The 23,129-nt window shown below is 40.9% G+C and overlaps 1 protein-coding gene across 1 annotated transcript in view; it reads right to left on the bottom strand.

Annotated features, from left to right (window-relative positions):
- LOC124790103 (acetylcholinesterase-like) overlaps nucleotides 1-23,129 on the bottom strand; it is an 81,859-nt gene that overhangs the window by 44,995 nt on the left and 13,735 nt on the right. The window contains 2 exon segments of the mRNA XM_047257673.1: nucleotides 14,590-14,775; nucleotides 20,667-20,943. Of these exon segments, the coding sequence (XP_047113629.1) occupies nucleotides 14,590-14,775; nucleotides 20,667-20,943 (463 nt within the window).

Below are 23,129 nucleotides of genomic sequence, written 5' to 3'. Positions count from 1 at the left end.
TCCTCTATAAGACACACACATCCAGTAAGACACACAAATCACTGACAGGTTCTGTAGATGCAAACAGTTATCGGTGAATACACTAACGGCGAATTATAATACTGGTATAATACTTTGACAATAATCAGTAACGTACATGTCGTTGCCCAGTCTTGCCATAGTAGCCCACGCTAATTTGTTAATGCAATGCTACATCAGAATTAAATCTACCGTATAAAAGTTCATTCCCAAGCTATTGCATTGTATGTAAGTTCAGTGTGCCTCTTAGCACTGAATTGAAGAGAGCGTCACAATTTGAATTACTGTTCCGTTATATTTACTATAGAAGAGAGTTATTGTGATGCAGATTACCAGTCACATTCTTTTATAGCCGTGTGACATATTTTAGTTCACGTCAGATGGAGATCAATGCAGCTGAGGCGAAAATAACGACAGAGAGATGAAAAATTAAGCAGGCAGCAGTGAGACGTCGAAATATTCCAGTGTCGGGAACTGCGGTTCGTCAGTAGGTATGGGAAGCCCAGAGGCTGAGTCGTCAACTATCCCGGATACACCCAAACGAGAAGAATGAATGTCTCAGTGTGATGTGTACTTAACATAAACGGAAATCTTGCAGATAGGGCAATTACAGCTGTGATTTATCATCGTGGGTACCAACAAACGCTTCAGCTGTATTTATTCATTTATTTTTAGATCACTACCGGTTTCCGGGCACTGAGAGCCACATCTTCAAATGAACATATGCATAACAGTAAATCAAGAAGGAACAACCACTTTGAGACATCCACTGACATAATAATTTTCTAACCCACTGATATAATAATTTTCTAAAATTATTTTAAAATTTAAAAAAAATTTAAAATCTTTCGCATAAGGATATTAAAATTTGTGTACTCACGTAACTAAAACACTATAGCTAAAAAGCTCAAAACTTTGGACTCAGCAGTCATTGTCCCTCAGAATAAAACACGGCTAAAATGAGGTATGTCACTGAATACAAACAGGCGGATTCAGGGATTCCAATCCAAACTGGTGGATGGGAGCCATTTGGCTCCAATGTTTCATTTATGTGAGTACAAGTATTTTAATATTCTTCTGTAAAACTTTTTAAAAGACTTTAAAAATTTATTAATACCAAAGATTAGAGAAAATTCTCAAGAAGGGATCTGAAGAGACCGCTAGAAGGCTAGAACAAACTGATAAGAAAATAGAACAGACTAGTATGGATCTTTCTGCAAAGACTGATGAGACCAGTAAGGCTACAAATAAAAAGACAGACGTACTCACGACTCGGTCAGAGCAGCACTTCGAAGAGAATATGAAAAGCTTTAAGACGTTCGAATCTGGAATAGATGAAGTGCAAAAGGAAGTCATCGGAAAATCTATTATCTATGATTAGCTTTTGGAGAGACAAGCTGCGGTAATGCAGAAGTGTAAACATAGGGTGCAGGCCATTATACTAAACCAAGCTGCTTATGCACGCCGCGTGGAGCAGATATGCAGTGAGGTAACCAAAACGCGATTCCGTGTTGGAAATATTAAACAGGATATTGCGCAACAAGTGAAAAATGAAGTCAAATCATTACCACACGTTGGGGGCGTAACAGGAGGCAACATTATTGAGTAAACAAAATAACGAAATTGATTACCATTACAATTGTATTTTCTCGTAATGGGCTGCACTGTAGGTAGATTTCTATGTGTATAATGAACCTTGGACCTTGCCGTTGGTGGGGAGGCTTGTGTGTCTCAGCGATACAGATCGCCGTACCGTAGGTGCAACCACAACGGAGGGGTATCTGTTGAGAGGCCAGACAAACGTGTGGTTCCTAAAGAGGGGCAGCAGCCTTTTCAGTAGTTTCAGGGGCAACAGTCTGGATGATTGACTGATCTTGCCTTATAACATTCACCAAAACAGCCTTGCTGTGCTGGTACTGCGAACGGCTGAAAGCAAGTGGAAACTACAGCCATAAATTTTCCCGAGGACATGCAGCTTTACTGTATGGTTACATGATGATGGCGTCCTCTTGAGTAAAATATTCCGAGAGTAAAATAGTCCCCCCTTTCGGATCTCCAGACGGGGATTCCTCAGCAGGACGTCGTTATCAGGAGAAAGAAAACGCGTTCCACGGATTGGAGTGTGGAATGTCAGATCTCTTAATCTGGCAGGTAGACTAGAAAGATTTAAAAGGGAAATTGATAGGTTAAAGTTAGATATAGTGGGAGTTAATGAAGTTCAGTGGCAGGAGGAACAAGACTTCTGGTCAGGTGAACACAGGGTTGTAAATACAAAATCGAATAGGGGCAATGCAGGAGGAGGTTTAGTAATGAATAAAAAAAATAGGATCACAGGTAAGCTACTACAAACAGCATAGTGAACGCATTATCGTAGCCAAGATAGACACGATGCCCAATCCTACCACAGTAGTACAAGTCTGTACGCCAACTAGCACCGCAGATGACGAAGAGATTGATGACATGTATGATGAAATAAAAGAAATTATTCAGATAGAAAAGGGAGACGAAAATTTAATAGTGATGGGGGACCGGAATTAGATAGAAGGAAAAGGAAGAAAAGGAAAAGTAGTAGGTGAATATGGAATGGGGATAAGGAATGAAAGAGGAAGCCTTAGCACAGAACATAACCTGATCATAGCTGACACTTGGTTTAAGAAACAAGAATGAAGGCTGTATACTTGGAAGAGGCCTGGAGATACTCGAAGGTTTCAGATATGTTATATAATGGTAAGTCAGAGATTTAGGAACCAGGTTTTAATTGTAAGACATTTCAAGGGGCAGATGTGGACTCTGACCAATTTATTGGTTATGAACTGTAGATTAAAACTGAAGAAACTGCTGCAGAAAGGTGGGAATTTAAGGAGATGATACCTAGATGAACTGAAAGAACCAGAGGCTGTAGAGAGTTTCAAAGAGAGCATTAGAGAAAGATTGACAATAACTAAGGAAAGAAATACAGTAGAAGAAGGATGGGTAGCACTGAGCGATGAAATAGTGAAGGCAATGGAGGAGCAAGTAGGTAAAAAGACGAGGGCTAGTAGAAATCGTTGGGTAATAGAAGACATATTGCATTTAATAGATGAAAGGAGAAAATATAAAAATGCACCAAATAAAGCAAAGAAAAAGGAATACAAACCTCTCAAAAAAGAGATTGACAGGAAGTGCAAAATGGCCAAGTAGGGATGGTCAGAGGACAATTCTAAGGATATGGAGGCATATATCATTAGGGGTAAGATAGACACTGTCTGAAGGAAAATTAAAGAGTCCTTTGGAGAAAAGAGAACCAGTTGTATGAATATCAAGGGCTCAGAAGGAAAACCAGTTCTAAGCAAAGAAGGGAAAGCAAAAGGGGGTAAGGAGTATATAGAAGGCCTATACAAGGGCGACGTACTGCAGGGCAGTATTATAGAAATGGAAGAGGACGTAGATGAAGATGAAACTGGAGATATGACACTGTGTGACGAGTCTGACAGAGCACTGAAAGACCTGAATCGAAACAAGGCCCCAGGAGTTGACAACATTCCAGTAGACCTACTGATAGCCTTGGGAGAGCCAGCCCTGACAGAACTCTCCATCTGGTGACAGGCGACATACCCTCAGACTTCAAGAAGAATATAATAATTCCAATCTCAAATAGTGCAGGTGTTGGTAGGTGTGAAAATTATCGAACTATCAGTTTAATAAGTCACAGCTGCAAAATACTAACACGAGTCTTTACAGACGAATGGAAAAACTGGTAGAAGCCGACCTCGGGGTAGATCAGACTGGATTCTGTAGAAATGTTGGAACACGTGAGACAATACTAACACTACTACTTATCTTAGAAGATAGATTAAGGAAAGGCAAACCTACATTTCTAGCATTTGTAGACTTAGAGAAAGCGTTTGACAGTGTTGACTGGAATATTCTCTTTCAAATTCTGAAGGTGGCAGGGGTCAAATACAGGGACGAAATGCTATTTACAATTTGTATAGAAATCAGATGGCAGTTATAAGTGTCGAGAGGCATGAAAGGGAAGCAATGGTTGGAAAAGGAGTGAGACAGGGTTGTAGCCTATCCCCGATATTATTCAATCTGTATACTGAACAAGCAGTAAGGGAAACAAAAGAAAATTTGGAGTAGGAATTAAAATCCTTGGAGAAGAAATAAAAACTCTGAGGTTTGCCTACGACATTGTAATTCTGTCAGAGATAGCAAACGACCTGGAAGAGCAGCTGAACGAAATGGACAGTGTCTTGAAAGGAGGATATAAGGTGAACATCAACAAAACCAAAACAAGGATAATGGAATGTAGTTGAATTAAAATAGGTGCTGCCGAGGAAATTAGATAAGGAAATGAGACACTTAAAGTAGTTGATGAGTTTTGCTGTTTGAGGAACAAAATAACTGATGATGATCGAAGTAGAGAGGATATAAAATGTAGACTGGCAATGGCGAGGAATGCGTTTCTGAAGAAAAGAAAATTGCTAACATGGAGTATAGATTTAAGTGTCAGGAAGTCTTTCCTGAACGTATTTGATGGATTGGTTGGTTTAAAAGAGGGGGGAAGGGACCAAACTGTTTGGTCATCGGTCCCTTATTTGCCTGGAGTGTAGACATGTATGAAAGTGAAACATGGACGATACATAGTTTATACAAGAAGAAAATAGAGGCTTTCGAAAAGTGGTACTACAGAAGAATGCTAAAGATTATGACTAGAAGAAGGGATCGGTTGGTAGGACATGTTCTGAGGCATCAAGGGTCACCAATGTAATATCAGAGGACAGCGAGGAGAGTAAAAATTGTCGATGGAGACCAAGAGATGAATACACTAAGCACGTTCAGAAGGATGTAGGTTGCACTAGTTACTCTAAGATGAAAAAGTTTGCACAGGATAGGGTAGCATAGAGAACGGCAGCAAACCAGTCTTTGGACTGAAGACCACATCAACAACAAATGTTTTCTAGCACATGGATCAGACTCTTGTATTGTCTCCTGTTTGGTCTAATTTTCATTGTACGATCATGAAGTCATCATCTAGCTATGACTGTATTCGTTGGACGGCAAACCCCACTCCAATCATCAGGACTGTTGGGACATAGTTTGTTGTTTTTCGCAATTCTCTTCCAGAATTCGAAAACATTTCTGTGCTGGAATGTAAGCATATTGTAGTAGCGCTGCCTATCCCACATACGGATATCTACAGCCGCCGCTCTGGCCAGTGCAGAGTGTAAGTGTAGTAGTTGTGGCTTAGGTTCCGTGGAGCGTGTATTTATTTATTTATTTATTTACACGTCAAGTTCCGTAGGACCAAATTGAGAAGTAAATATCCAAGGTCATGGAACGTCTCAGTACATGAAATTACAACGTAAGAGTAATAACAGATAAAAACAGACTGTTTATGAACCCGAAAAAGTCAGTCCATAAATTTAAGTAAACACAATCAACAACACAACAAGGATCAGCTAAATTTTTCAAGGAACTCCTCGACAGAATAGAGGGAGTGACCCTTGAGGAAACTTCAAAATATGGTACAAATGGCTCTGGGCACTATGAGACTTAAAATCTAACGTCATCAGTCCCCTAGACAAACCTAACTAACCAAAGGACAGCACACACATCCATGCCCGAGGCAGGATTCGAACCTGCGACCGTAGTAGCAGCGCGATTCCGGACTAAAGCACCTAGAACCGCTCGGCCACAACGGCCGGCTGAGGAAAATCTTCAGTTTCGGTTTGAAAGCGCGTGGATTACTGCTAAGATTTTTGAATTCGAGTGGTAGCTTATTGATAATGAATGCAGCAGTATACTGCACACCTTTCTGCACAAGAGTTAAGGTAGCCCGAACAAAATCAGGTTTGATTTCTGCTGAGTATTAACTGAGTGAAAGCTGCTTATTCTTGGGAATAAGCTAATATTGTTAACAAGAAATGACATAAAGGAATATATATATATATATATATATATATATATATATATATATATTGAGGGGCCAACGACCAAATAGCCAGATTCGTGAATAGGAGTCGACTAGAGGTTCGTGAATTTATACCACTTATTGCCCGAATCTCCCGCTTCTGAGCCAAAAATATCATTTTAGAATGGAAAGAGTTACCCCAAAATATAATACAATACGACATAAGTGAACGAAAATAAGCAAAGTAAACTAATTTTCGTGTCGAACGATCACTCACATCAGATACCGTATGAACAGTAAAAATTGCAGCAGTAAGTCTTTGAACAAGTTCCTGATCGTGGGCTTTCCACGACAGTTCACTATCTATCTGAACACCTAGAAATTTGAACTGTTCAGTTTCACTAATAATATGTCCATTCTGTGAAACTAAAACGTCAGATTTTGTTGAACTGTTTGTTAGAAATTCTAAAAACTGAGCGTTAGTTTATTTTCTACAAGCCATGAACTTATGTTATGAACTGCACTATTTGAAACCGGGCCAATGTTGCACACGACATCCCTTACTACCAAGCTAGTGTCGTCAGCAAACAGAAAGATTTTAGAGTTACTCGTAATACTAGAGGGCATATCATTTACATAAATAAGGAACAGGAGTGGCCCCAACACTGATCCCTGGGCTCCCTCCACTTGACTGTACCCCACTCAGACCCCACATCACAGCCATTCTCAACAATGTGAATAATGACCTTTTGCTGTCTGTTGCTAAAGTAAGAGCTGAACCAAATGTGAGCTACTCCCCGTATTTCGTAATGGTCCAATTTCTGGAGCAATATTTTGTGATCAACACAATAAAACGCCTTAGTTAAATCAAAAAATAGGCCTGTCGTTCGAAACCTTTTGTTTAACCCATCCAGTACCTCACAGAGAGAAGAGAATATAGCATTTTCAGTTGTTAAGCGACTTCTAAAGCCGAACTGTACATTTGATAGCAAATCGTGTGATATAAAATGATCAATTATCCTTACATACACAGCCTTTTCAATAATTTTAGCTAACACTAATGGCATAGAAATAGGTCTAAAATTATCTACATTATCCCTTTCTCCCTTTTTATAAGGCGGCTTTACTACTGAGTTCTTTAATCGTTCAGGAAACTGACCATTCCTAAAGGAAAAATTACAAATATGGCTAAATACAGGGCTAACAGGTGCAGCACAGTACTTTAATATTCTGCTAGGTACTCAGTCATAACCATGAGAGTCCTTAGTCTTCAGTGATTTCATTATTGACTCAATCTCCCCCTTGTGTGTATCACAGAGGAGTATTTCATCCATCAATCTCGGAAAGGCATTTGCCAAGAAAGTTATATGATTCCCTGCAGAAACTAAATTTTTATTTAATACACTAGCAATTCTCAGAAAATATTGTTAAATACTGTACATACTCGGATTTATCAGTAACAGAAATTTTTTACTACAAACTGGCTTTATATTGTCGACCTTGTGCTGCGGACCATATGGTTTTAATTTTATCCTGTGAATTAGCTATTCTATTTGCGTACCTCATACTCTTTGCCTTCCTAATAATATTTTTAAGCACCTTAATGTACTGCTTGTAATGGCCTACTGTCGCTTGATTGTGACCACTTCTAAGATTTTGATATAATTCCCACTTTTTTCTACATGATCTCCTTTATCCCACTAGTCAGCCACCCAGGCTGCCTTTTATTGCTAGTAACCCGTTTAGAACGTTCTAATGGAAAGCAACTCTCAAAGAGCATGAGAAATTTGTTAAGGAAAGCCATTATATTTATCATCTATGTTATCGGCACTATAAACATGCTGCCACTCTTGTTCCTTGACAAGGTTTAAAAAACTTTCTATTGCTGTTGGATTACCTTTCTTACATAGTTCGTAATTACATGTGACATTTGTTTGAACCTTTTAGCGTTAAAATTTGTCCATCATGGTCTGAAAGACCATTCACCCTTTTACTAACAGAATTCCCGTTTAGTAATGAGGAATGAATAAAAATATTGTCTATGGCTGTGCTACTCTTCCTCTGCACCCTAGTTGGAAAAAACACAATCTGAATCAGGTCAAATGAATTTATGAGATCTACCAACATCCTTTTTATTGCACCATCGTATACAAAATTTATATTGAAGCCACCATATATAACTAATTTCTGGTACTTCCTATAAAGTGAATCAAGAACCCTCTCTAGCTTGAGCAGAAATGCTCTGAAACCAGAGTTAGGGGACCTATAAACAACAACAATTAGAAGTTTAGTTTCACTAAATTCAACTGCCCCTGCACAACATTCAAATATATGTTCAGTGCAGTGCCGTGATACATCTATGGACTCAAACGTATTACTGTTTTTTTTTTTGTTTTTCTTTGTTTTTTTTTACGTTCATAGCCATCCCACCATCCCACAAGGAACTCCTTGAAAAACAGCCAGGTAATCCGTATCTTGGTGAAGGAAGCCTCTGAATTGTCAAATTATTTAAGTGGTTTTCCGACTTACCAATAATTTCAGAGTCAACATCTATGAGCAGTTCACTAATTTTATCCCAATTACTCTTATATTTTGATGAAATATGATAATTTCTACTCTACTTGGAAACATGACGTCCTCAGAATGTGAGCCCTTAGTTGGAGGGACTTCCTTTAATGAGGTATTCCTATCAGCAGACTTCTATCTAAAAAAAGGTGCAGTTCTAACACCAACTACTACAGGAATTTTTCCATGAGCGATCCCACCACCACCCACTACACTGTCACCTATAAGCTTTGCCAGCCTCCCCTTCCCATACCTGTTGAGATACAGGTAATGCCTAGTAGAATCTGATCTACTGACTGACCCAGCTGGCACCACAGAAATGTGACACATGCCCTCTGCCATGAGCGGCCCCCTCAGTCACAAGTAGTACTTGCTCCTAGCGTAGGTGGTTTGCTATTGCCTCCTCCGACCGTAATGGGTATGAATGATGATGATGAAGACGACACAACAACACCCAGTCATCTCGAGGCAGGTGAAAATCCCTGACCCCGCCGGGAACCGAACCCGGGACCCCATGCTGGGGAAGCGAGAACGCTACCGCGAAACCACGAGCTGCGGACACTGGGGGGGGGGGGGGGGGGGGGGGGTAGGCACCCAATAATATATATGTTATACTGGAAGTGAAACTTTGAGGGAAAGTATACCATCACTGGCAATTGTGCACCTTCACTGACCTGTTTAGTGAAAGTGGATTATTAATTCCAGTTTTGCCAAACAATATACATTCACTGGGGATAGTGCACCATGGCTTGTAAAGATAAGCCTTCATTACTAAGAGTTACGGAATGTGAACCATGGTTGCAATAACAAAGGACAGTCATATTTCGAAAGTTGCATTTTATGAGCTGCAGTTTGAAAATTGTCATATTATAGAAAATCCACTTATTGCAGCACTGACGTCCACCATAGCACTTAGAGCTACACAACACATTTTTGTTTTGCAAAATCTTCTCAGAGTCTGACATTTGTGGTAAAGGTGGCATCTGAAGAATCTCTGGCCGCTTCCCGTCGGCTGAGACGTCGCAATTGTCTTCAGTTTTCTTTGCTGGAACTTCCTCCTCTGAGATTATTCTGAGAGGGCCAGTACTGAAGCAGGACGTGAAACAAAATGTTGTCGCAGTCGTAGTCATAATCGCATATCGTATCCTCCCTTCCCAAAATATTTGAAAACAACCTGCTAGCTTGCGTAAAGCTGGTTCAACTCATTATCTCTCGTCCATGTTAGGTAGAAACCATCAGCCGTTGTCTCCAGAACGACACCCAAGATCTACCTTGTATCTCCTCTTCTTTGGTCGAAGTCGGGAACTGGAACTCGCACTGTACATCCCTTTTCCACTGGTAGCAAACGACGACCTAAGCACTGTTGCATTCTTTGTGTTCGTTCTTCTAAGCACTTGTAGGCAAAAGTTCTGTGTTTGTAAGAGCGCGAGATGACCCATCTAAACCAGTTAGGCAGTATATATTATTGTCTGGAATCAGTCTTCCTCTCTGATCTCAATTTCTGTTCCTGTTGGTATGTTATCCTTTTGCACTAGGGACTTGCTATGGTTATTGTCCTTCAACGTTTCAGTCCCTTTCTGACCTCCACCCCTCATCTGATTTTATTATATTTTCGAGGTCGTCCTCAGAGTGAACGTTCGCCAGTGCTTCAGGAGGTACACTTGATTAAGACAAACATCGTTTAGGAGGGCATCCAAACATCGTTTCGTACGGGGACCTTCTTATTCCAAAACGTGCAGCACAGCTCTTTATTAACTTCACAAACCTTAGTGCATGGTTCCATTCCGGGTTGTTACGTTTCTGCATCCATGTGCTTAGCACATTTTCTATGCCTTGATTTGCTCGTTCTACGCTGCCAGCGGCCTGGCTTTGTCTAGGTTTACCGCTCACAATCTCAAAACTGGACTAGTTCAGTTAAACTACTCATTATTTTGCTAACGAACTCTCGACCAGTGTCTGACTGCAACACTGTGGGAGCGCCTAACATTGTAAAAATGTCAGTAATGCTGTCACATACTTCCTCAGTTGTTTTGGACTTCAGTGGCCTGAGAACAACGAATGAGCCGGTCATGAAAAACCGTTACGAATACGTAGTCCCCATCTGGTTGCGATTCGAAGTCTATGAAATCGACTTGAAATTTGAATTTTAACTCTCTGAACAGCATGGGATTCACTACTATCCCTTTATTCTTACCTTTATGTTTTTTGTAAACAAGGCTCATATAAGCTAACATAAATTTAATATAACAGTACTTTGACTTTAATCATTTTATATTTTGGTCACATCCACTGTGGCCAGTCATTATATGAGTATCATGTAGAATGTCGTACAGTTCTTCATCGTAAACATATTACTTAGTCCTGACTTCTTTAGTAGCACATTGTATTAATTTCGATATTCCATTCGCCTGGAGCACGTCATGTCTCTTCAAAAACTTGTAGCCATGGCCGTTCCTATTAGGTCCAGATTTTAGTGATTTTACCTTTCTGATAAGTGACTCCTACTTCCCTCTGTCCTCGAAGACACAATTATAACTGGAGTTTCCCCGTTCCACTCTAAGACATTCGTAGAACTTTACTGATTCAACCATAGCTGTACTGCTGTCAACCATAGCCGCACTGCAGTAAAACACAACAATAGCCAACTGACGACATTTACATTCATGATGATGCCTGGTACCACTGTTGGATGCAACGTTAATAATCTGCTACTGTTCACAGCTACTAACAGTTGCCAGTGATGATAAACCTTCGCCAGTGGAAGTGTTTCTTTTTTCAATTTATGATAAGCTTTCGCTGATCATTTTGATGATCGTATTCATGCACTACGAAAGGTTTATCTCTCTAACCAACCGCTCCCACTATAACATATACATGGTTTTTCAAAGTCTTTGCGTTAGACTTCATGGTGAACAACTTTTATTAGAGACAAAATGTTCGCTCAACGTTAGCTGTTAGACTTCACCAGTCTAGCGTGATCTGATAACCAGGTGTGCTGCATCTGGATACTACCGACACCAGGAGTTTGATGGAGTGACTTTCAACAAAAACCCTTAGGAATGAGCGTCTGTAAGCGGATAAAAATAATTTAGAAACGAATCAGAAACTCTAATTTTGCTTGACCTGACCCCCTTCACTTGGAGCAGATGACTATATTACAGACAACACACAATGAATACGCGCACAGCAGAGTGTCTACACCCTGTCGCCTTTCAGGGGCATAACCAATAATAAAAGGCACCTAGCGTCAACGAGCATTTTGTATCTATCAAAAGTCTTGTTCTATCGATCACCACTAGATGTCTGATGCAAAGACTTTGAAATACCCTGTATAAAGCTGTAACCCCACACGCAAGTAATCGTCCTGGTGAAGGATGCTTATGACAGCAGTTGAAACATCAGTAGTTTTAATACATCATGGTACAATAATACAGGCAAAAGAAATTTATTGAAACAGCATTTCATTTATTGCCATGTCGCTGTTGATTTTTCGTTTACGTTACGTTATATTTCCTTGGCACCAAAAGCTGATCAGCACTGTCTCAGTTCTGCTGTAATCATTCGTCGTTGGGCACCGAGGACAAGACGAATGCGTAGGTCGCAAACGGTGCATGAGATTCTCAGAAGCGAGACAGTATTGAAGTATCTGGCTTGCTTGAGAAGTAATGCCCTGCATGAAGTTTGATGAAATGCAAGAAGCGTGAAGAGATGTGAATGAAATATAGGCTGCATGTAGTCGGATTCTGAAATGTTTCCCTTACTCGGTAAGTGCTACCCTGTGTAAAGTGCGACGGGCACCAAGAGGGATGCTGATAATTCGCAGACACTGACGAAGCGCAGGCTTTCCCGTAACAAACATGCGGTTTTATTGTTGTGTAGTTGTTTCCTGGACACCGCGAAAAGATCACCCAAACACTTGAACAATTCGCTGGGGAAATGGCAGCCAGTGGCGGGAGCTCTCACAACGTGAACAAGTGAGAAGAACACGAGAGTTCCTGAATCACATACCGGCCGCAACAAGATGAGAAATTTTTACCCTGCACAAAGACTCAGAGGCGTGGTCTCGAAATGTCGGTCAGCCATTGGATGGAACTGCAGACTGAAGCGCCAGTGACACCGCTGATATATCGTAACAGTCGGAGAGTCTGTGAGCAACCAGGAGATGCATTCTGGCAGAAGATTCAGTCCCTCTGACAGAGAGAGATAAAGAGGACGTTGAGGCAGCCAGGGAAAGAATGAAGAGACAGAGATAAGGCAGTGAGTTTGCCTTCTGGGGCCATGCCATCCTATTGCCAGTTTAATCGCGGGAGTCAGATACTTATTTAAAATTCCAGTGTTTATTGTAACTTTATGATATATTCATTTTCGTACCTTCTTCTACTGAGGAACCCTCGTGGTCTGGTGCTTTGGTCTTTAAGCATCTTATTGCACAGTGAACATTTCTTGCCTGACGCCAACCTCTATACACCACTTCTGCGAGACAATTACCGCAGACAATAGCCTCAAGCACTGCAGACACAGGACGTTGCAAACGTGTATTGCAGTAGACGCTGCGCTTTTCAAACTGTTGGTGACCTAAATGGAGTTTTGAGGAAGCGTTTACAATCACATCCTTTTTTATTTCCTTTTTGTAGCTATTGCTTATGTAATTTTGTAATTTCACTGTGTATCTTCACATTAAAGTCATCACGCAACATTAGTCTTTATCCCTTCCTCTATTCTCCACTTTACAAATCCATCCAATTTTTGACGTAGATGCCACGCCCTTAGATTTCCAGATGGTGAGTCGGTCGAACCGCATGTAATTAAGTGTGATTAGTACCAGTTTTAAATTAAACTTTCCTCCATTGTTCCGCTTTTGTAGACTCTTTCAGCTGCGTGAAGTTGGAGAGCCCCACCAGCCTGGTGGGTACACAGCTTGTAAGAATGCTACAGGATAGGCTGGGCTGACAAATAAGTGTTAAGAACAAAATTCGATACATTCGCTGTTTCCGAGTTAATTATAATTGAAGTTAGCCAACTAGACCGTTGTACGAGTAAATTCATGCTGCTCGCTAGATACGATTACTGTCAGGTGTTCCGATCCTTTCTACTGTCTCCTCTCCAGTTTTTATATGGCTCTCTTGGTCGGTTATAGAAAACCAAACGAGGACCGCACTTGGCGACACCGTCATTGGTGGGTCACTTGAATTTGTGCACGCAAAGGTATGACTGACTTCAATGTCAGTTAAGTTGGAAACGGCAAAATGTGTCGAATTTTTTCTTAACAATTATTTCCCAGCATAACAGACTGAAAAATTTTTCAGTTTTATTCTGAATACCCTGCAATAGTAATAACAACACGAACTTCGGCATACAATAGCAGTCATTTTCATGCTCAAAATAGGTAGGTAAATCCTAAATTCTAAATATCGCAGTTTGCAGAATCTACTACACGGATTTTAAAAAGTGAAGCGCTGAAATGTCGTTTAATTTGCCTCTTTTAGAGGTATATACCAGAAGCAACAGTTACTGCCACCTGAGAAAGCTAAGTTGACACCGATATCTCTGTACTTTATATAGACACGAAAAGAAACTATACATCTTTCAGTGAGAACCGTTTCAAATTTTATTTGGGCGAATACAGAATTACGATATCTTAAATGGTTCAGGAAATATCTGAGGTTAACAGCTTAGCTGATTCACGCCGTATATCTTGACATTTGAAATACTTTTCCTCGTACGTTCTTTGCGTTCACGCCATGGTTCAAATGGTTCAAATGGCTCTGAGTACTATGGGACTTAACATCTGAGGTCATCAGTCCCCTAGAACTTAGAACAACTTAAACCTAACTAACCTAAAGACATCACAAACATCCATACCCGAGGCAGGATTAGAACCTGCAATCGTAGCAGTCGCGCGGTTCCGGATTGAAGCGCCTAGAACCGCTTAGCCACCACGGCCGGCGTTCACGCCATATATCTTGACATTTGAAATACTATTCGCCGTACGTTCTTTGCGATTAAAAGGTAGACCTGGAAAATATCTAATCCAATGATAATAGCCTTTTTTCATTTACGGAAGTCACCAGATCGATATTAATTTCTCCTAAATGACATTACGAACTAACCTGAGGAAAGAGGCGAGACGAGATGTAATGAGACGGCCCTGCCTCCCGCACTCTGCCCCTGTAGGGTGACGAGGTCTGGGTCGCCACCGAAGCTGGCGATGTTCTGCTTCACCCAGGTCAGCGCCAGGTGCTGATCCTTGACACCTGCGTTGCCGGGAATGACCTCATCTCCTGTGCTCAGGAAGCCTGCAGTGAAATTTGGCACTGTTACTCGTCCACACTCCACTGATAGAGGCTGTTCTGCAGGGTAAAAAGAGCTGTTCCAAGAGTGAAGGCATTACTTCCTTCCATCCACACACCTTCATAGTGAGCTCATTTCTAAATGAAACATAATAGGTATAGTTGACAGAAAGAGGAAAAAAAGTTAATGAATATGGTCCCATCGATGCTGACGAAATTATAGGCGGAGCACTGGAGCAACTGGACAGTGATTCTAAAAAAAAGAAAAAAGAAAAGATTTCTGTTATTTTAATGATACAGTTTTTGGCATTTGGTGAGATTATTTAGCGAAACAAGGGAAAGCTTACATTATGGTGACATAATGGGAGGTTTTTGCATCCATGAAGGTACATGGTGCTGCCACGTTGCTTCGACAGTTACGTATGTAGGCCTCTATTATAAGAAAGTTGCGCATGTGTCTTTGACGCGAAAGCATACGTAGTTGTTTAATTAGTTAGTTACTTTCGTGTCCCATAGATCATTTGAATGATTATTTCATCGAAATGATGTGGAACGACTCAGTTTACTCGATACGTATACATGATTAGTGTTAACATTAATGAACACAACGAGCATATTATTATTTTAGTCCCATTCAAGCAACTACATTTGAAAACCACGGTTTTTTACTGGCCTCCGGTTTTTAAGTAGAAATTCGTCAATGGAATAGAAGGAGTTGGCCAGGAGAAAGGATTTTAAGTTAAATTTCAAATTTGCTTTGTTGCTTGCCAGACATTTTATGTTACTGGGCAAGTGATCAAAGGTTTTTGTTGTTGCGTATTGAAATCATTTCTGAGCCACTGACACCTTTAATAAGGAGTAATAAAGGACATTTTTCCCTCTTGTGTTTTAGATATGAAGATCACTGTTCTTCTCAAATTTCGATGGATTATTCGCGACGAATTTCACTAGCGAATATATTTCTGTTGTAATGGCGCAGTTAAAATGCCCAACTACTTGAAGACGTATCAGCATGACGTCTGTGGGTTAACACTATACATGATTCTTATTGCTCACTTTTGTGCAATAAATACTGTTTTCTAAGTGACGACTTACCCCAGAAAATTAATCTATAGCACATTACTGAATGTAAATATAGAAAATATGTCAGGATGTTAACTCGTTTGTTCCCAAGGTCAACAATTATGTGACGAACGCAATAAGCTGAACTTAATTGTTTGAGAAGCTCTGTAGTACGCTTTTTCCAGTTCAAGTTTTCATCAATACAAACACCTAAAATTTTGGAGCATTCTACCCTATTTACCTACTCTTGCCCATGTGTTACATCAGCTGTTGGTGTGGCTCTGTTTATTGTACAGAACTGAATACATTGTGCGTGTGCTTTTTTGTACTTAAGAGAGAATCCATTTTCTGAAAATCACGTCAAAATTCTTTGGAAAATATCATTTACAATCTTTTAAGCTGTTCTCTCTCTAATGAGATTTATTATGACAGTAGTATAGTTTGCAAAAAGTATCACTTCTGCTTGTTGAATGGTAAGTAGAAGCTCACTAAATGTACAGAGTCCACCAAAAAAATGTATACACTCTTCGTCTGGCTCTACCGAGATATCGTTATTGTCGTTCGATTTGAGTTACGAGTGTGTTGTAGTATGGTCTTTGGCTCAACAGATGTTAGTACTTTCATCTCAGTATTGAGAAAACAAGATGGCTAGAGCACGCTTAACATTTGAACAACGAAAATGTATTGTGGTTTTTAAAGTTTGATAATGTCGTTGAAGTGCAACGTCAGTGGAGGCGGGAGTCTGAAACAGAATCGCCAACCCACCTAACAATTAAATGCATGATTGACAAGTTTGAATTGCATGGAGCGATTTGCGATACTCACAAAGGAAGATCAGGAAGACAGCGTACAGCTGCAAGTCCTGCTTTGTCGGCTCTCGTGTTGGAAACGTTTGTTAATTCTCCACAGAAGTCTGCTACGCAATGTGCACTTGAAGTGGGGGTTAGCAGTACAAGCGTACGAAGAATTCTGAAAGCTCTCAAGTGGAAAGTTTACATTCCACGATGACTGCACGCGATTAATGATGACGATCCTGATCGTCAAATGCAATTTTGCGAATGGTATCAGAAAATGGTAAATGATGACGAACAGTTTATGACGAAGGTAGTGTGGAGTGAGGAGGCACAATTTAAACGTAATGAAACCGTGAATCGGCATAGCAGTGTGAACTGGGCACCGGAAAATCCGCATGTTCACGTGGATGATGCGGTCAATCTACTAGGGGTTCATGTGTGTCTTAGTAGGACCCTTTTTCTTTGATGCTGCTGTCACTGGAGAAGTGTACCTGGAAATGTTACGCACATATATTTCGCCAGGTATATGTGCGCTTTATGGAGCTGATGAAGAAGTCTTCTACCAACATGACGGAGCGCCACCACATTACCACCTACCAGTACGAGCTTTCCTGGATAACAATTTTCTGGGGCATTGGATTGGACAAAGAGGGCCTATTGAGTTCCCTCCTTGGTAGCCAGATCTAACACCTGTGGACTTCTACTTGTGGGGAACTGTGAGAGATAACGTCTATCGACGAAAGCGACGGACGCTGGAGGAACTTCGCCAGGAGATTACAGGGACATGTGCAGCGATCTTCACTGTAACATTGACTGACGTAGTTGCGGCGACCGCTCGTCGTTCTGTTAATAAACACGTAAGTAATACTTTTCGTTCCTTAAAGTGTGTAATCATTTTTGTGGGGGACTCTGCATAAGGAAAGGAATGGACCCAAAATTGAACCCTGTAGGACTCCCATTGTGATTTCTCACCAGTCACTAAAATTTTCTCTCCTTCCAATACTGTTTGAATAATTCAGTACAACGTTTTGAATTCTGTTTGTTAAGTATGAGACAAAAAGATGTGCATAAAACTGACAATTCCCAAAAACTTGCGTTTTTCTAACAGAGTAACATGATCTACACAATCAAATGCCTTGGAAAAATAACAAAAAATACCAACTGGCGATATTTTATTATTTAAGGCTAGTCCTGTTTGATGAGTTAATATGTAAATTGCAGTCTCAGTCGAGCAATCCTTCTGGAATCCAAACTGTGATATGCTACATAAACTATTCCTCCCTACGTGTCTGATAAATCTTGAGTAGATTACTTTTTCGAATATTTTGGAAAAAGATGTCAGTAAGGAAACTGGGCAGTAGTTGTTTAAGTCTGTCTTATCACTGTTCTTGTGTAAAGGTTTAAAAACTGCATATTTTAACCTGTCGGGAAAAATTTCCTGTGTCAGTGAGGCATTACATGTATCACTAAGGGCATTACTAATTAAGTTGGAACAACTTCCCAGAATTCTGTCTGATATTCCATTAACACCACCTGAGCTTTTGTTTTTTTTAGAATTTTTATAGTTCTATTAATTTCAGCGAAGAATGTTGGAGTAGTTTCTAGTTGCTTCACGTTTTCTGAAATGACATCTGTAATACATTCTCTTAATTCTTCAGCTGAACCATTTAATCTTATTTTTCTCTAAATCCAGTAAATAATTGTTGGAAGTTCTCGCAACTTGTCATTTAGTTTAACTGTTATGGAATCTTGTACATTGTCTGACTGTTCGTCTCTCGTGTCTCCTGTTTGACAATAAACCATGTAGTTTTATTTTTATAATCTGCATTACCTATTATTGCCAGGACGTGCATACTTCTGAACATTTTAATGACATTCCTTAAAATACTACAGTAGTTTTGTAATATGCAAGTAATGTCGGATCTTGACTTACTCTGGACTTTATATAAGCGGCGTTCAAAAACATTCCGTTCGTAGGCTGTAAAAACCAGAATCGGTACGCCAGTCAGGCAAAATCGGCATGGGCATTGAGGCAATCACCCCACCGAATCACCATTCCTTAACTCCCTGCTCCACATCTTCGTCTGACAGGAATCTTCGACCCTTCAAGGCCTTTTTTTAAGGAACCGAAAGCGTGATAACTGCATGGGAAAACATCAGGACTTTAGGACGGGTGCTCGAGTGCCTACCACTTGAACTGCCGTAACTTCCACGTTACGACATTGGCGATGTGGGCACGTCCCAGTAAAGGCTCAGAATCCACTCTTACTACTTAACTTTCTCCAGTATCGTGCGCCTGCTTTCCATCCTTCACAGAAGTCCTCTTGCATACGCCCTGCTAACTCTCTTTATGTTATTCTAATGTTCTCTACGCGGGATATGCTATGGTGGCAGCAAAATGATTGCACAGCCTTCCTCAAATACTGGAGTCCTAAATCTTGCGAGTCACCTTTCTTCCAAAGATTCCCATTTAAGTTCCTCATGCATCTCTGTTAACTATGGTATGGGGTATGTCGATCTGTTCCAGTCTTATCAATGCGTCCCTGAATTTTTTCGATATCTTTTGTCACGTCCACTTGATAAGGACACCAAATTCTGAAATTATACAGTGTCATTGGCAGCACTTGTATGCGATTTCTTTTGCAGTTTAACATCCACAAAGCCCTTCTAACAAATTTAAGTTATCCATTCACCTTCCCTCACTCTGTCTTTATGCATCCGTTTCATTTCATACCTCTTCTTAGTATTATACCTGTTCAATTTGTTCACCACAAATTGCCGACAAAATTAGTTCAGTAACTTCGATTCTGACCGATCAGAGTGAGCATGACATTTGTGGAAAGGTACATGCATTATATGAGCAAAGGTATCGGGACACCCTATTAGTGGACGAGGTGTGTCCACCCTCAGCCTTTATGAAAACTTCAGCTCGGCTGGAGAGACTTTCAAGGAGGTGCTTAAATATCTGCGGAGGAATGGCAGCACATTCTTCCCCAAGAACGGAAAGCAGAGAAGGCGGTAATGTCGAACACTGGTGTCTGGAACGAAGTCCACATTCTAACTCATCCCAAAGGTGTTCCATTGAGCTCAGACCTAGACTCAAGGAAGTCCACTCCATCTCAGGAATGTTATCGTCCACAAACTATTGCCCCAAAGATGTTGCCTCATCATAGGGTAAGTGTCGTGCTGATACAATTATTGTCTCTGAATTTTTCTGTCCTTCCTCCACACCACAGCACCCCCTTTCCCACACTTCACTGTTACCGCTACACATGATGGCAAGTAACGTTCTCCAGACATTTCGTCAAAACCAAACCCATCCATCGGATTCTCACAGGTATACCATGATTCATCACTCCAAATCACTCGTTGCCGGTTATCCAAAGTCCAGTAGCGTCACCCTTTACACCGCCCCAGACATCGCACACAGACATGCGTAGCTTAATAGGAGATGCTCCACCATTTTACCCCACTTTTTTTAGCTCCCTAAACACAGTCATTGTGCTAGCGGGTCTGCTGCTAGTAGCACTGCTGGATCTCGTGAGTGATTTCTTCCGATGATTCCACGCAATTTTTTACAACCACCCTCCTAAATGCCCGACATTCTAAACATTAGGTCTGTCTAGTCTTGGTTTGGCTGTGGTTATTCCTTCGCGTTTCCTCTTCACAGTCGCTTCACCAACAGTCAACTTGGGAATCTTTAGAATGGTTAAAATGTACCTGGGCGATTTGTTACTCAGATGACATCCAATGACTAGTTCACGTTCGAATTCACTGAGCTCTTCTGACACGTCTATTTACCTCTGATTGCTTCTCTACTGACATTACAAAACATCCTACCAAATTTGATGCTGTCGGGTCGACCTTTTGTGACATGTTGTGGTCAACTACACATTACACAGGAATGCCCGAATACTTCTGATCAGATAGCGTAGGCGTGCAAAACAATGGATTTTGCAATATGACACGTAAAGGAGTAGAAGCTAAAGGCTGAGTGTAATCTGTGAAACATACTCATGTCTTAGGAACCGTTGATCGTACCGAGTGGCCCCAGGCGGTAGTTGATGGTGACGAGTATGACACCGTAGGAGACAAGGAAGTCGGGCCCATGCTCCTGGTCTGAGCCGCTGCCGTAGACGAACCCTCCACCGTGCACCCAGAAGAGCACGGGCAGCCCTGCACCCTCCTCTGGTATGCCCGGCACGAACACGTTCAGGTAGAGGCAGTCCTCGGAGCCGTCACCCGTGTTCTGCACGCAGTCGCTGCCGTATGAGGTGGCGTTGCGCACACCCTCCCAGCTACCAGCTGGCTGCGGATCCTGTCAAGAGATCATCAGTATTATCTGAACGTTGTGGGTACTACTTCTTTCAGTGGAGCAACCGTTTGCGGAAATCGTGGCTGGAAAATAGTAAACCATTTAGAAGAATGAATGTGCAGAGCGTTTCACTGTTGCTTTCGTGAAGCTATATTTTGAGGGCTTCGTTATTACGGAGAACAAACTCTAGATTCATGATAATTTGCTACTCTGTTTTATTTACTGTTTACTTTATTTGCAATCGATTTACGGCTTGCATATCCTCTTGCTGCACTGCGTTAGCAGATACTGTGATACAGTTTCTATTCGTGACGAATAATTCCAACTTTAGGATAAGTTTCAATTCTTAATCTCTCTCCAATAGATGACTTAGATTACTGCAGTGACAATGGGACACCTTGTCTTACTTTTGTCCAGATTTTCACCTCCTCCGTCTATGCGGGCGCCCTGAAGAAAATGGATCATCTTTTTATGCCTGTAGCCTATACCATCTTGACTAAGACTAGAAAACATTCTGTTCCACTCCATACGACCAAACGCCTTCCTCAAATCAACGAATTCATTTTTCCTAATTGCGACTAATATTACCGGTGGTGCTGTCCCGAAAATCGAGATCGTCCTTTTCGAATCTACAATAAATTTACCTTCCATTCTTCGACAAAATAGCAAGGGTACTAAGCACTTACCACATGCTTGGTTCTTGCTACAATCGAGTATGGAGAGCCGGAACAAAAACTGCTTACATGCCTGTTGTTATTAATTTAGTCTTTGTAGTTCCTGAGACAGCGATGAGTAGGAGTTTGAACTATATTTCAGGATTCTTCTCTCGATACTGTTTTTTTTTTTTTTTTTTTTTTTTTTTGAAACTTTGTATCTAGGCTTTCACGCGTAAATTGGTAGCAATCTTCGAGCGTTTGTCAAACAGGTTCTCTTCATTTCCTTGACGCTCTCCCTTGCACCAAACATACCTGGTTCCACTCACGGCGTCCTCCTTCTTTGTATACATTCTGTATCCCTTGTTAATCATAATCAGTACTGGTCCGATTCACTTGCTGCAAATAACGCTTTATTTGTAAATCCTCACTTCCTTATTGTTCCCACCCCAACCATTATATTAACCAATACTAATAACTGTCACATTACTTTAGCGTTTAATATTTCCCCGTGGTCACTCTAATTAACACTCTCTTTTCATCTGATTTTTGTCCCGCTGTTCTTTTTTAACCATCCCCTCGGAATATTTTAGGTAGGAAGAAGACATCATGACATTCTTCGCATAGAACCGCATGTAGTACAGAAGTATGACGTAATAGTTTCTCGTTATTTCGCGCAGCGCAGTAGTGCTGCATCCGTTAAAGTCGTCCCAACAACATATACGAGGGTTGGAACCTTAATAGTGGCAACTATTTATTCACAGCTCGTACAAAATAGATACATGTTTTAAAGTTTTACTGACCTTCAAAGAAGACACTAGCATTTTGCATAAACCGTTACCAGTAATCTGGAAGTCGAAGGATACTCTTAGCAGTGCCAGCTGTGTTGACAGTTCGAGCTGGGCTCTGTATATTGCCTGACTAATTTTTAGCAGTTCTGAAGCGAATGCCGTAGAGTGTTTCCTTCAGTTTAGAAATCGAGTTGAACTTACGAGGGGAGTGCAGTAGGTGGTATAGCACTTAGAAGCCCCATCAGTCAAACAAATCAGTAACAGCTTGCACTGACCATTGTCCTGCAAAATGATGGTCAGGTCCTGCAGAAAGTGTCATCACTTCTGTCTCTATGCTGTTCATTTGTGGTACACAACCTACGACCAGCTTAGAGACAGAAGTGATGACACTTTCTGCAGGATAACTTCTGCAAACCATTCAAGTAAAAGGCCTTCGATTTCGAGTCCAACCAAGCATTCACACCATCAATCACTGCATCATCATTGGCAAATCGTCGTCCTTTGAGATCTTTTTTTAGGTTTGGGAGAAGAAAAAATGTGTTGGAGTCAAATCTGGAGAATGTGACGGATGACGTAGCAATTCAAACCCGCAGTCACGCAGAGCTTCCAGTGTTGCGAGGGGTTTGTGCGCCGGTTCGTTGTCCTGACGCAAAAGAACTCCGCGCGCCAATTTTCCGTGCCTTTTTTTCTTTCTTTCTTCTTTTAAACGACGCAGGGAGGTGCAGTAGTATGATGCATTGATAGT

The sequence above is a fragment of the Schistocerca piceifrons genome, chromosome 3 (assembly GCF_021461385.2).
Source record: "Schistocerca piceifrons isolate TAMUIC-IGC-003096 chromosome 3, iqSchPice1.1, whole genome shotgun sequence".
NCBI lineage: Eukaryota > Metazoa > Arthropoda > Insecta > Orthoptera > Acrididae > Schistocerca > Schistocerca piceifrons.
The sequence above is the reverse complement of the archived record's forward strand: the minus strand, read 5'-3'. Positions and strand labels throughout refer to the sequence as shown.